This window comes from Rana temporaria, chromosome 11 (assembly GCF_905171775.1).
Source record: "Rana temporaria chromosome 11, aRanTem1.1, whole genome shotgun sequence".
Classification (NCBI taxonomy): Eukaryota; Metazoa; Chordata; class Amphibia; order Anura; family Ranidae; genus Rana; species Rana temporaria.
In genome coordinates this window covers 40894298-40908822 of record NC_053499.1, presented here as the reverse complement: position 1 = coordinate 40908822, position 14525 = coordinate 40894298, and the positions used below count along the sequence as shown (strand labels likewise).

Sequence of the window (14525 nt, the reverse complement as noted above, 5' to 3'; positions counted from 1 at the left end):
GCTTTACGCCGGGAAGAGAGGCTAAGGACAACACCATAAAGGCTATACATGTTCAACACTGGCTCATCAAATCAAAATCTCCGGGTTTTTTCTTATCCCTCGATGCGGAGAAGGCCTTCGACAGGATAGCCTGGGACTATATGTTAGATGTCCTTAAATCCCTGGGCATACAAGATCGAATGTTGGGATTCATTAACCTCTTATATTCATACCCTACGGCTAGAATCAAAGTTAATGGTGTCCTGTCGGAGGCCTTCTCCCTGTCGAATGGCACTCGTCAGGGTTGCCCTCTGTCACCCATAATTTTTATACTTATCCTGGAGCCTTTCTTATGTAGACTACGAGAGAATGTGGATATTAGTGGAGTTAAGATTAATAACACAACTTATAAATTAGCGGCTTTCGCAGACGACATTCTACTATTTCTTACCAACCCAATAATTACAATTCCGAACCTACTTAAAGATTTCTCCATGTTTAGAACCATCTCAAATTTCAAAATAAACTTCTCCAAATCTAAGGCCTTAAATATTTCCCTTTCCACTGACACGGTAAACCAATGCAAACTTAATTTTTCATTTACCTGGGAGAATGAATCTATACCTTATTTGGGAATCCACTTACCGTCCAACATGGATAATCTGTACACTATCAACTTTGTTCCCCTGCTGAACACCATAAAAAAAGATTTGCTTGAATGGAACAAAGGCATTTTCTCGTGGTTTGGGAGGGCTAACGTCATAAAAATGTGTATCTTGCCTAAAGTCTTGTATCTCTTCCAGACCATTCCTATTACGATCCCTGCCACATTCTTCAAATCTCTAAACCGTGTCTGCTTGAAATTTATCTGGAATGATAGGCAACCCCGTATCAAATGGGACAAGCTTACTATCCCGAAATCTTTGGGTGGAATTGGTCTACCAGATTTTAAAACTTATTATTGGGCCTGTCATATGTCCAGAATTATTAATTGGCACCTACACAGTGGCTCCAAGGACTGGATCCAACTGGAGGAATCTTTAATCTCTCCACCAATCCCTCTGAAAAACCTTCCATGGATTGATCCTAGGAAGGTTCCGCACCTTGCAAACACACATCCCATTACGGGAACTTCATTGAAAATTTTCAGGTCTCTCTGTAAAAAATTTAAAATCTCTTCAATATATGGACCTATTACCCCAATATCCTTTAACCCTGAAATATCCCGGAAACACCATATCATTACCTCCCCCGACTTGGATTCAGACACGACTTGCAGGGCTGAAGCCTTCTTTGAAAAAGGGAATCTCATTTCTCTGGTTCATTTCTCCGCTAAATTCCCGAATCTTACTGTCTCTCCTCATAACTTTGAACTAATCACTCTTTTTTTGAAAAAATTCGGTTTCACTAACATTTGGCACAGGCCTAAGACAACCTTTGAATCCGTCTGCATAGGAAAGGCTCCCCAAGGCCATTTAATTTCCCTCATGTATTGTGTATTGAGCTCAACATCAGACCCACAATCAGACAACACCAACAAGAAATGGGAAAGGGATCTACGTATAACAATCTCTAATGACCAGTGGACTTCAGTCTTCCATCGCCTACACAAGGGCTCACTAAACGTCCTGATACAGGAAAACAGTTACAAAATATACTCAAGGTGGTATAAAACCCCTTACATTATTAATAAATTTAGCCCAAACGTCTCTCCCTTGTGCTGGCGATGCGGACTAGAGGCTGGCACTCTCCTCCATATATGGTGGGAATGTTCAGCTATCACGACTTTTTGGAAATCAGTCCATGATCTCATTGTGTCCATTACCACCTACACCCCAGACTTTACAGCTGGACAGTACCTATTACACCTCTCCTCCCTACCCAATTCAGTCTACAAGAAATCTATTATTGTGTTTCTTATCAACGCGGCAAAGCTGTGTATTCCAGTTAAATGGTCGCAAGCAACCCCTCCAAAAATTTCAGAGTGGATACGCAAAGTGGATCACATTGCATATATGGAGGAATTGATATCCCATTCTAGAGATTCTTCTAGGAATTTCCGAGATAAATGGGCATGTTGGCACCACTTTGCGGATTCTTCTGAATACCGTACTTTGTTGGATTCCTGATGAGTCCCGGAATCTGATTAATCTCCTCTGTTGTTCCTATTTTCTATAACTTTGTCAATTTGAATCACACCGCTTATAATAGGATGGTTTCCTCAACCCTCCCTCTACCTTGCCTTCCCCTACCCCTTCCTTTCCCCCCTAAATACTCGAATTTTATCTTGACTGCTTTGTTGTGACTATGATGGATCACTAACTTTAAATATTGATCCTTGTTTTATGTTCTTAAATGTAATGTCACTTATTCGACTTATTGCATACATTGTAACAAGATCGCTTTGTATACTCTTACATGTTTTAAAAACCCAATAAACCTATTTGAAAAAAAAAAAAAAAAAAAAAAAGCCTTTGTGCAGGGTGTCACTTGGCTTGATCTGCCTGTATGGCCCCTTCCTTAATTTAGTCTGGTCTGTATTTCAGTCCTATCAGTTTGAGTCTCAGATTTATCCTGGAGTTGGCTGTGCTATCCTGTATTGAATCGTTCCTTGTTCTTTACTAGGCTAAGATGTATTTGTTTTTGTATAAGTGTCGGCGGCCATTTTCCTGTGGTCCTATGGTGTTTTTTTTTCCCATACGGTGGCCATCTTGGATTTCTTTTGGCCTTGTGCGGCCGTTCCAGCGCTGCAAAAAGACCGCGAATACTCCTGAGGGGACAGGCGCAGCTGGCTTCTCTCAGCTGGCGCTGGGTGGGGTGGTGAGTTTTCCCTGGGGGCCCCCATACTCTGTTGTAATGGCCGGGAGGTGACCGTGGGTGTTTTCTGCTTTGCAGTTTGGGTGACACAGCGGTGGGGCATTATGGAGCCTGGACCAGGTACTTCTTCCCCCAGCAAAGCCTGAGTTAACCCTTGCTGCCCCTCCCCCTGCCGCATCTACTGAAGCAATGTCAGTGGCGTTTTTCTCGCCGGGTTTGAAGCGACTGTTGGCCGGATGGGGGGGTATATTAGCGCCCCCTCCCTGGCCTGCTTCTGGGGATATCTCTGACATGGTATCTGTATTGTCAGATGATGCGGGCTTAACCCACGCGGACAGTGAGAGCGACTCTGCTTCAGGGTCGGTTGCTGATAGGAATTGTTGGAGCTATTTTTTCTGCGAGCTTGATACTCAGTACTTGAGGATGTGGCGGGGGCACCTGGTGTGCCAGTCCCTTTTGGGTCCAGCAAACCGCCACGCACTGAAAATGTGTTTCCTTGTGTTCCTTTTTTGAACAGTTTGTTGTACAAGGAATGGGATACGCCGCAGACAGTTTTTGCCTCTGCGACCCGTTATCCCTTTGTGGAGGACCTTTTTAGTAAGAGTGGGTCTCTCCTCCGTCCGTGGACCCTCCCGTGTCCAGGTTGAGCAAACCACCACATTGGCCTGTGAATGGGGCTCCTGCCTTTAAGGACCCTGCGGATGGGAGAATGGAGGCTGTGGCCCGCTCCATCTTCGCAGTAGTGGGTTCGGCTGTGAGACCGGTTTTGGCTGGGGCTCTGGTGTCACGGACTCTGACTGTACGGGCAAAGCTTTTTGCTGCAGAAGCTGGAGGCACAGGGTGCTTCCGAGACCTGTAAGGACATGGCTGAACAATTGGTTCAGGGTCTGAAATTTTGTCTGTGAGTCGGTCCTGGTTACGCTCTCGCTTTCCAGGGCTTCCGCCTATGCGGTGGTACTGCGCCGCCTCGTGTGGCTGATATGCTGGTCTGCGGACCAGTCTTCAAAAAAGGCCTTGGTGGATTTACCCTTTAGGGGTGAACGTTTTTTGGGGCATCCCTGGATGGCATTGTTAAGGATGCCATGGGTGGTAAGAGCACACTGCTCCCACAGTCTGGGAAGGGCAAGGTGCCTCGCCATAAGCAAGGGCCCTCCTTGACTACCCCAAGTGGGTTTTTTTTTTTTCTTCGCCTGCCCAATGCGGTGAGAAAAGGTTTGCAAGGTGCTAAGACCCCCGCGCACCTGGTACCGCAAGCCCAAAAAGGCTGCTGACAAACCTGCTTCCGTCTGAAGGTCCCACCCCCCCCCCCTGTCTCGGGTGGGGCACCAGCTTCGTGGGACGGTGGAGGTCTCTCCTCTCTGACCGTTGGGGTTTGTGAAGTCGTTTCCTCGGGGTACAAGATAGTTTCTTCAAGGCAATATCCTGAGTGGAGCGACCATCTGAACCATCCAACAGAGCCATCCATCTGCACAAAACCCAGGGTCCGCTGTGACCACCACGCTTTACCTGACTTGGCGCTAGTATTAGCACGCAAGTCCACCACAGCTGGTAAGAGTACCCTTTTTATTTCCTATACCAACGTGGAGATTGCTACAGACAAGCTATTACCACTGTTTGTTTGAATTTACATCATCTGTGAAGTGCATTCACCTTTCCAGCTGGAAGCAGTTTCATGAACTCTCCCTACAGCTCATTGAACTTTGATTGCTTTTTTGCATTTATCCAGTGTTTTTTCCACTAGCTTGATCGCTAGACACATATACTTTGGCTCTCATGAGCTAACTTCCCATTTACCATTCACTACACAAGTGTTTCCTCAATTGTTTATGTTTATATAACATTTTTTTCACATTAATGTTTTTTAGCGCTGCACTTTTTTGTATTTATTTGCCTGGACTTTGTTTCTTTGTGTGCTGGCTGCTTTTTGGGTCATACCTCTTATCACAAATTTTTCTAGTTAGCGCAATTTTTCCCCCCACATATCAGTTTCTCTCTTGTCCACCAGATTTTTTTTCCTCCGGTTCACCGGCAGGCTGTGTCAGGGGCTGTCCAGGATCTTCTGGTCAGGGGAGTGATTGTGCCAGTTCCCTCGATGGAACGGTTTCAGGGGTTTTACTCCAATCTGTTGGTAGTCCCCAAGAAGGAAGGGGTCCGTCCAATCCTGGACCTCAAGGCCCTCAATTGTTTTGTCAAAGTGCAAACATTCAGGATGGAGTCGATTCGCTCGGTGATAGCTGCGCTCCATCATGGGGGACTTCATGGCATCCTTGGATATCATAGACGCATACCTGCATGTTCCCATATGCACAAAGCACCAGTGATTTCTGCGCTTTGCGATCGGGGTGGACCACTTTCAATTTGTGGCCCTCCCGTTCGGCCTGGCCTTGGCACCGCGTGTTTTCTCCAAGTTGCTCGCCCCGTTCCTGGCCCTTCTGAGACAGCGAGGGATCGCTATCGTGGGATATCTCGACGACCTTCTCCTGAGCGTTTCCTTAGAGTTAGAAGAGGACGTGTCTATCACGTGTCGGACTCTCCAAGACATCGGCTGGCTTCTGAATATTCAGAAGTCAGTGTTGGTTCGTCTCTGCGTCTGGAATACCTAGGGCTAGTCCTGAATTCCGCGGAGGCGAGAGTTTTTCTCCCAACGGAGCAACTCCAGACACTGCATTCTGCGGTGCAGCAGTTGTTGACCCAGAAGTCGTCGTCTCCTCGATTCTGCATGAGGGTTCTGGGTCTGATGGTAGGCCTCTTTCGAGGCAGTTCCTTATGCCCAATTCCACACCAGGGAACTACAGAAGGAGATTCTGTCACATTGGGACAAGCTCCGGTCTTTGGATTACCAGATTCAGTTGAGTCAACTGGTCAAGTCTTCCCTGGTGTGGTGGCTGACGACTCCGGTGCTTCGGACCGGGAAGTCATTTCTACCTTGCCACTGGACCGTGGTCACGACGGATGCCAGCCTCTCCTGTTGGGGGCGTTTGGGGCACCCAGTCAGCCCAGGGGCGCTGGACTCAGGAGTCCCGCCTGCCAATCAATATACTGGAGCTCTGAGCAATCCAGATGTGCCTTGCCAGGTGGTCCCTGGATCTGCAGGGCCGACCAGTCAGGATCCAGTCCGATAACGCCATGGCCGTGGCGTACGTCAATCACCAGGGGGGCACACAGAGTTCACCTGCAGCGACGGAGGTCGCACACATCCTTCGGTGGGCCAAAAGGTCCGTTCTGGCTCTATCGGCCTTGTGCATTCCGGGGGTACAGAATTGGCAAGCAGACTTCCTAAGTCGCCAAACGCTAGACCAAGGAGTGTGGTCACTCCACCCGGAGGTGTTTCAGTCTGTGCCCAAAGTGGGGCACTCCAGACGTGGACCTCCTAGCGTCCCGTCTCAATCGGAAGGTGCCACGGTTCGTGGCCAGGTCGAAGGACCTGTGGGCGGACGCGTTGGTGGCACCTTAGGGTCAATATCGCCTGATTTACGCCTTCCCTCTAAAGCTTCTTCCTCACCTGCTGTGCAGAGTGGAAGCTGTAGGGATTCCAACAATCCTGATCGCCCCAGACTGGCCGCGCCACTCCTGGTACACAGACCTGGTGCGTCTGGTGGCAGACGCCCCCTGGCGTCTACCTCCTGAGAATAGATCTTCTGTCGCAGGGTCCTATCTTCCACCCTGCTTTACAGTCGCTGGCTTTAACGGCATGTCTGTTGAGAGCCAGGTACTGTAGGGCCGAGGCCTGTCAGGCTCGGTGGTTTCTACCATGCTGCGTGCACGGAAGTCTACCTCACGTAGGTTTTACCATCGTACGTGGAAGGCCTACATCTCTATGTGTGAGGAGATGAAGTGGCACCCTCGTTCATACGTGGTGTTTAGGATTCTGCTGTTTTTTACAGCGGGGAGTGGACCAGGCTCTCGCCTTGAGTACGGTTAAGAGTCAGTTTCCGTCTCTGGCCGTTTACGTTCAGCGACCCTTGGCGGCGCACGCTTTTGTGCGTACGTCTGTACAGGGGGTCCGACATGTGGCTCCTCCGGTGCGCCCTCCACTTCCCCCATGGGACTTGAATTTAGTCCTTGCGGTGCTTCAGGATACTCCCTTTGAGGACACCTGAAAGACCCCTATGTTGACTTTGTCACAGAAGGTGTTTTTTCTGGTAGCAATTACCTCGATCAGACGAGTATCTGAACTGGCGGCCTTGTCTTGCAAGGCTCCCTACTTGATCATCCATATGGATAAGGTGGTACTGCGACCTCAGCCGTCTTTTCTCCCAAAGGTGGTTTTGGCTTTTCACATTAATGAGGACATTGTTCTTCCATCCTTATGTCCTCAGCCGAAAAACCAGGAGGAGGCCACTTTACATTCCCTGGATGTGGTTCGGGCCCTACGAGTGAACCTATCGGCTACGGCTCCGTTCCGGAAGTCGGACTCACTGTTTGTGTCGGTGGCTGGTCCCAGAAAAGGTCTGGCAGTCTCGTCGGCAACCATTTCTAGGTGGATCAAACAGGTTGTGTTTCGGGTCTATGCCCTGAAGGGGCGGTCGCCTCCCTTTCGGGTTACGGCGCATTCTACCAGGGCGATCGGTGCCTCTTGGGCTTTCCGGCATCAAGCCTCTGTGTTACACGTGTGTAAGGCAGCGACCTGGTCGTTAGTCCACACTTTTTTTCAAAGTTTTTTACAAGGTGGATGTGAGTGCATCTTTTGATGCCTCCTTCGGCAGTTTAAAAGTTGGAGTTCCTCCGTTGAGTAATTTCGGGTTTGTTTGGGGTGCAAGCTTGGTTTGCTGTGTTTTTCCCACCCCTCGAATTTTTGACACTGCTTGGGGACGTCCCTAAGGTCAAAGGCTTCTGTGTCCGTCCATGAACTCGGAGAAATGGATTTTACGGTGAGTACAAAAATCCTATTTTTTGCACAATTTTTGTGTAACAAGTACTATTAAATGAAATCCAGCCCATAAAGGAACTCATTAAAATACACATTCATGTGATTTGAAGAGCCCTTCACCTTAGATGATCAAACTTTGCAAGTAATTGGAGAAAAATTCATGCTTTTTTATTTATTTTTTTGAAGAGGGTGGATTGCAGTAGGACTAGTGAAATAAAGCATTCTCCATAACAATTCATTGCATTTAATTATCAATTATGCCACAATATCATATTAGCCCTTAGTATGTGCTGAAGGTGAAATGTTAGATGCTGTACTAGCTCTATGAAAAATTCAAACCTTGGAACATCTCAATGCTATTTTCTGGAGAAATTTGCATCTAGATCAGTTTTGTTCCCTCAATGTGTGCCCCTTGTTTCTCTTCCCTTTTTTCGAAATCTATGTTTGTCAGGATTCACTATTCAATTTGGGTCTAATGGCTGGCTGATAGGAGCATACTTCTAGAGACTTTTTTTTTTTTTTTTTAGCTGGATTTAAACTTTTAAGCTTTGTAGCACTATACACAAAAAGCCTCTAGCTCAATACAAAATTTTCTGTAAATGTATTTGTTTGCTGACAATCTCTACCTTCCAACTTTTAGGAGAAGGGAAGAACGTTTGCGCAAGGTTCTGCAGGCACGTGAGAGAGTGGAGCAATTGGAAGAAGAGAAAAAGAAGAAAATAGAACAGAAATTTGCGCACATAGATGAGAAAAGTGAAAAAGTAATTTTATTTTTTGTAGTGCATGCATATCTTTGTGGCTATTGATATGGATCTAAAGCTTAATGAACAAGTTGTCTTGTATCGATGCCTTTTCAGGTTCGGGAAGACCGTATGGCTGAAGAAAAGGCCAAAAAGAAAATCACAGCAAAAAAACAGGAGGATCTAGAAAGCAGAAGGCGACAGGAAGAGGAAGCACGCAAACTTAAAACAAAACAACTGGTATGTGTGACCAACACTCGTTAAAGTGTTTTGAAGTCTAATAAAAATATATGTACATACATCAAAATCAAGTCCTAAGCTAGTAGCTGGGCCTTAAAGGGGTTGTAAAGGAAATTGTTTTTTTTTTTTTTTTTTTTTTTTCCATAAGCATCCTTTACCTGCAGACATTCCTCCTTTTTACTTCCTCATCGTTCGTTTTTGCTCAGAAGTTGCTCTATTTCTTCTCTGTTCTGTTCACTTCCTGATTGTTACTCATCGCCACCGTGAAGGGAGGCTTTACTGCCGTGGTCAGTGATGTGCTCGCCCCCTCCTGGGAACTACATCTGTGCGGCAGGACGCTCTCTAAGTGTTAGACTTCAAGGAGGTGTGAATTGCTGGGCGTGCCGCAATGCATACTGGGAAATGTAGTTCTTACATGAACAAGCGCCGCAAACCAAGAAGTGAATGAGAGAACAAACTAGAACGCCGGATGTAATATAGATGAAGGAATTTAATAGGTATTTATTTACTCTTAACAGAATCATTACACTATTCTGTCTGTCTACCTTGCAGACGTTAATTTTAGGCCAATTTTTTTTTTTCCCCTTTACAACTCCCTTTAAAGGAGTTGTAAAGGAAATTTTTTTATTTTGGGCTAAAATTTATGTTTGCAAGGTAGACGGACAGAATAGTGTAATGATTCTGTTAAAGTAAATGCCTATTATTAAATTCCTTCATCTATATCACCTCCGACGTTCTAGTTTCTGTTCTGTCATTCACTTCCTGGTTTGCGGCGCTCGTTCATGTAAGAACTACGTTTCCCAGTATGAATTGCGGCACGCCCAGTAAGTCACACCTCCTTGAAGTCTAACACGTAGAGCGTTCTGCCGCACAGATGTAGTTCCCAGGAGGGGGGCGAGCACGTCACTGACCACTGCAGTAAAGCCTCCCATCACGGTGGTGAGTAACAATCAGACAAGCAGGAAGTGAACAGAGAAGAAATAGAGCAACTTCTGAGCAAAAACGAACAATGAGGAATGGAAAAGAGCAATGTCTGCAGGTAAAGGATGCTTATTATGAAAAAATGTTTTTCTTTACAACCCCTTTTAAGGGTTACACTCCACCAGTTGCCTCTAATTCCACCCTCCAAATCATCTCACGAAATGACTCTGCCTCCTGACCCGGCGACCTGTGCCACAGAATGTGTCTACACCAACATTAGACCAGCGTTCTATCCGTCAGGAGGTGAGACTGTATGACCGCGGGCAGAGGCAATTCAAATGTAAGCTGTTACAGCTGGCAACCCCTGCTCTGTGATCCGGCCAGCTCTCATTTTTCCTCCACACTCTCTTCCCCTGTGATCCTGCTGCCTACTCTCTTCCCCTGGGTGAACGGCTCCCATTCAACCCCCCACCCCCATAAACGCCAGCCATCACCTCTAATTTTAATTAGGAAATTGTACACACTGCACAGAACATCCCTAAACTGCCTCCTTTTCTGGGGTTCCCAATAAGCTCAGCTCCATCCCCAGAGCATGGGTTGCCTTGACACACAAGCCCAGGTATAAATCTGCAAAAATCCTGGCAAGACAATTTAAATGGGGGGGGGGGGGCTGGAACACGGACAGCAGTAAAAAGCAGACAGGAGTTCTCGTGTGTGTGTGTGTGTGTGTGTTACAAAATTGGTGTTATCAATATCGGTGCTGATACTAACCATTTGCATGAGTACTTGACTTGTGCAAATGCTTCAATACCTAGAACCGGACCCTTTTTTTTTTTTTTTTTGTCCGATCTGAGCCCATACAAAATTAATGGGCTTAAATTGCACTGCGAAGAATCGCATGCAATGTGAACAGGAATGCAGTGCAGTTCCTGTCCGAATCGCATGCGGTTCCCTCGCCGCTCCTGTGTGAATCCAGTCTTGTCAGTGACTTCACTGTGGTTGTCCCACTTCACTGTGGCTGTCCCACTTCACTGCAGATTGATGGCAGTAGCCTTTGGCTCCTGCTGCTGTCAATCAAATTCTGTGACGAGGAAGCGGTAGGCAGGGCCCTTTCTGTTAATGGACACAGACAAGGCGGCTCGGGAGCAAGCCCCTATAGGAAGCGGCTTCCTATGGGGGGGGGGGAATTGACCAAAGAGGAGCCAGGAGTGCCAGTGGGGGATGGAAAAGGATCGTGGTCCACTTGGCACTGAACTCCTCAGTATGTACGCGAACACAGGAATCCAATTACAAACTTTTAACCCAATGGCACTATACGCCAGTAAAGATGCATACATTTTCTACAGAAAACTCAGAGTGCTGTTGGAGATGTGGACTGGAGCAAGGAACTTTGCTACATATATTCTGGTCCTGTGTAAAAGTAAGACAATACTGGCTGGAAGTCCAGAGAATATCTCAAAAGTTCGGAGTTCCAGGTACCAGATGACCCGGCTTTTTTCTTGCTCCATAGTTCACAGATTCCTGTGCAAACCTATAAAAAATCGGTGCTATGTCACCTGATAAATGCTGCTAAAAGTGGAATAACTTTACAGTGGAGAGACACTAGAACACCCTCCATCACGAGATGGCTCAATAGAGTTCGAGAGATAGGAGCTTTAGAAGATTTGGTTCTTTCAGCCCGAAATAAAAGAGAACAGTATGTTGAAACATGGACAGGATGGAATCTATTCATGTCTTCGGAAGAGAGGAAGAGAATGTTGGTCGAGGAGAATATGGAGTGAGGAGGCCTACCGGGGGGGGGGGGGGGGGGGGGGGGGGGGGAGTGTGTGTATAGGAGTGTGATCACTAGAAATAAGGAAAGAGTACCACCATCTCTTGAGTAAAGGATTAGTGGGGGGGGGGGGGGTTTATGTTTTTTTTCTTTTTTTTTTTCTTTTTTTTCTTTTCATTTGTTTGGGGTAGGGGAGGGGAAGGTAGGGTATATAAGGACAAGGGAACAGAGAGGTTTTAGGTGTATGAGAACAACAAATTTAATTTAGAGACTTGGATGAGAAGGTTTAAGAAGTTTTGTTCACTAGTATAATATTATGGGAAAGGAAGAGATATGGACATTCCTTTCTTGGTTGCTTTTTGTTTTTCGCCGTTTGGAGCGATAATATGTATATGACTATGTACTTCTCTTTTCTGTTATAATACCTCTTTGTGGTCTTAGATAAAAAAATAATAAAAATAAATGATATGGAAAAGGATCGTGGTTGCAGGCAAGTATGCCTTGTTTTGCTTTTAAAGGGGGGAAAAGTGAACCTTTTTAATGGGGATTTTCTTTTTCCAAAGACAGTTATGACTGGACTCCAGAGGGGTGTTTATTTTGTAAAGGGGGCAAAAAATCACTACAAGCTTGTATATCTTATCTTGACAATTCTGCACCTTTTTGTGTGTTCTGGCTTTGTAAGGTCTTTCAGAGTAATTAGATGGTCCAGTATATAAGATTGCTGTTTGTTTATTAACGTAGGATGAGGAAGAGCGCCGGCACCAGGAGCTCCTCCAAAAGAAGCGAGAGGAGGAAGAGCAAGAGAGGCACAAAAAGCTTGCAGAGGCAAAGAAATTGGCAGAAATACGTCAGGGAGAACAAGAACGAGAGAAGCAACGACAGCTGCAGGCTGCAGCTGAAAGAGAGCAAGAGCGTCTTCGAGCAGAACGGTGAGGATTGATCATTCTAAAACCCACTGCATGATGTACAAATCACTTCCCAATATTTTCTTTATGAGAAAACCTAAATCTACCTTTTTGATGCATCACCTTTTAATAAACCACTTTTTGGGGGGACAAGCATGATTGATTTGGATAGATTATATATAATAATTTATATATATATATATATATATATGTTTAATTCCCTCTACAAAAAATACCCATCAGGATTGTCTTTTCATAGTAGCACTGGCAACTACAGTGCAAAAAAAAAAAAACACAGAAGTATTCACAGCCTTTGCCATGACACTCAAAATTTGAGCTCGGGGGCATCCTGTTTCCACTAATCATCCTTGAGATGATTTTACAACTTGAATGGAGTCAACCTGTGGTAAATTCAGTTGCTTGGACATGATTTGCAAAGGTGTGCACACACACCCGTCTATATAAGGTCCTACAGTTAACACTGCTCGTCACAAGCCATGAAGTCCAAGGAATTGTCTGTAGACCTCCGACAGGATTGTATGGAGGCAAAGATCTGAGGAAGGTTACAGAATTTCTGCAGCATTGACGGTCCCAATGAGCACAGTTTGGAACCACCAGAACTCTTCCAAGAGTGGGCCCCCTGGCCAAACTAGCAATCGGGGGAGGGGAGTTTTTTGGTGGATAGGAGAACCTTCTAGAACAACCATCTCTGCAGCCCTCCACTAATCGGGCCTGTATTGTAGAGTGGCCAGATGGAGCCACTCCTCAAAAGGCACATGACGGCCCACCTGGAGTTGGCCAAAAGACACCTGAAGGACTCTTGGACCACAAGAAACAAAATTCTCTGGTCTGATGAAACGGATTGTTTGTTTTCTTTGGCCTGAATGGCAAGCAGCATGTCTGGAGGAAACCAGGCACCGCTCATCACTGTTCCAAAGAATGGAGTGGCAAGTAATTGGTTGTCCAAGACCACTTCTGCAGGGGTTTCCCCCACCACTCCCTGAAGTATTAGACCCAGAAATTTCCAAATTACATCTTTGGTCACTGGTTCCCACTTTCTACTTCTTGGAAACTTGCGTAGTAGATAATTGTTGCTCATTTGTACTGGTTTGTCTCAGTAACTACTTTTCAAAAAACTCTTCGGATCACCCGAGGGACAGATCGGCTTCGGATGCCGACATTGTCGTGGGCACTCTGGACAGGTAAGTGTCCTTATTTTAAATGTCAGCAGCTGCAGTATTTGTAACTGCTGACGTTAAAAAAAAAAAAAAAAAAAAAAAAAAAAAGAGAGAGATAAAAAAAAAATTGGGCAGAACTCTGCTTTAATCTCTTCACTTTATCTAAAGAGATTTTTTGTGCCTTTAGTAAGATTGGCATTCTGCTGTGAAGGTTGGAATATTGTGTGCTGTGAATCATAATGGTTAGTTTACTAAAACTGGACAGTCCAAAATCTGGTGCAGCTCTGCAAAGGAACCAACCGGCTTTTCAGTTATTGTTCCCTCTTTTTTTTTTTTTTTCAAGATATTTAAAAAAAAAAAAAATTATATTTCAGGGAAAGGGAGCGACTGGATCGTGAACGGGCTCTTCAGCTACAAAAAGATCTCGAAAGGGCAGCACTGGAGAGGGAGCAACAGCGCAAGGAGTCTGAAGAACGCAAGAAGAGAGTGAGTTTATATTCTACTTTGTAGCATTCTCATCTGTTTCAGAATACTTTGGAGCAATACATGTGTTTAGCATAGTTTGAGAAGTCTGTGAGATGTGTTGTGTGTGACATTGTTGGTGAGAAGATTGTGGCAATCCATTAGAACTACTGCTGGAACAAACACGATTGACTTTGTATGGTGTTCCTTTTTATAATATAAAAACCTATAGTTGGCTAACTGACTTCTACAGTAGAGCCAGAGTTTGAGACTGGCTGCATATTGTGAGTTCCACTGATGTGAATTTATTATCTCTCTATATAGCTATGTAATTATCAATAGGATGTCTAATACATTCACATAGAAGTATGACGAACACCTGCTATGTGTGCATTTTCAGGAGCAACAGGAAAGGATAGAACAGGAGAGGTTACGTAAAGAAATGGAGGCAAAGAGGCGCCAAGAACTGGAGGCACAGAGGCTACGTGAGGAGCAGGAGAGAATCGCTAAGGAGCAGACATTGGCCGCCAACACTCCAGTGCTAAATGTCACTGTAAACATGGAGGTAAGGACATGTTAACATTGAAACAGGAAATCTATTTTGTGTCTTGCTGGCTATTTGCGAAGTCTGTGGGTAAATGT

The 14525-nt window shown here is 45.5% G+C and overlaps 1 protein-coding gene across 3 annotated transcripts in view; it reads left to right on the top strand.

Annotated features, from left to right (window-relative positions):
* LOC120917253 (inner centromere protein) overlaps positions 1-14525 on the top strand; it is a 51909-nt gene that overhangs the window by 35831 nt on the left and 1553 nt on the right. For all 3 annotated transcript variants that reach the window (XM_040328409.1, XM_040328408.1, XM_040328411.1), the window contains 5 exons: positions 8307-8427; positions 8524-8646; positions 12080-12267; positions 13796-13907; positions 14284-14448. In XM_040328409.1, the coding sequence (XP_040184343.1) occupies positions 8307-8427; positions 8524-8646; positions 12080-12267; positions 13796-13907; positions 14284-14448 (709 nt within the window). The remainder of the gene's footprint in view (positions 1-8306; positions 8428-8523; positions 8647-12079; positions 12268-13795; positions 13908-14283; positions 14449-14525) is intronic.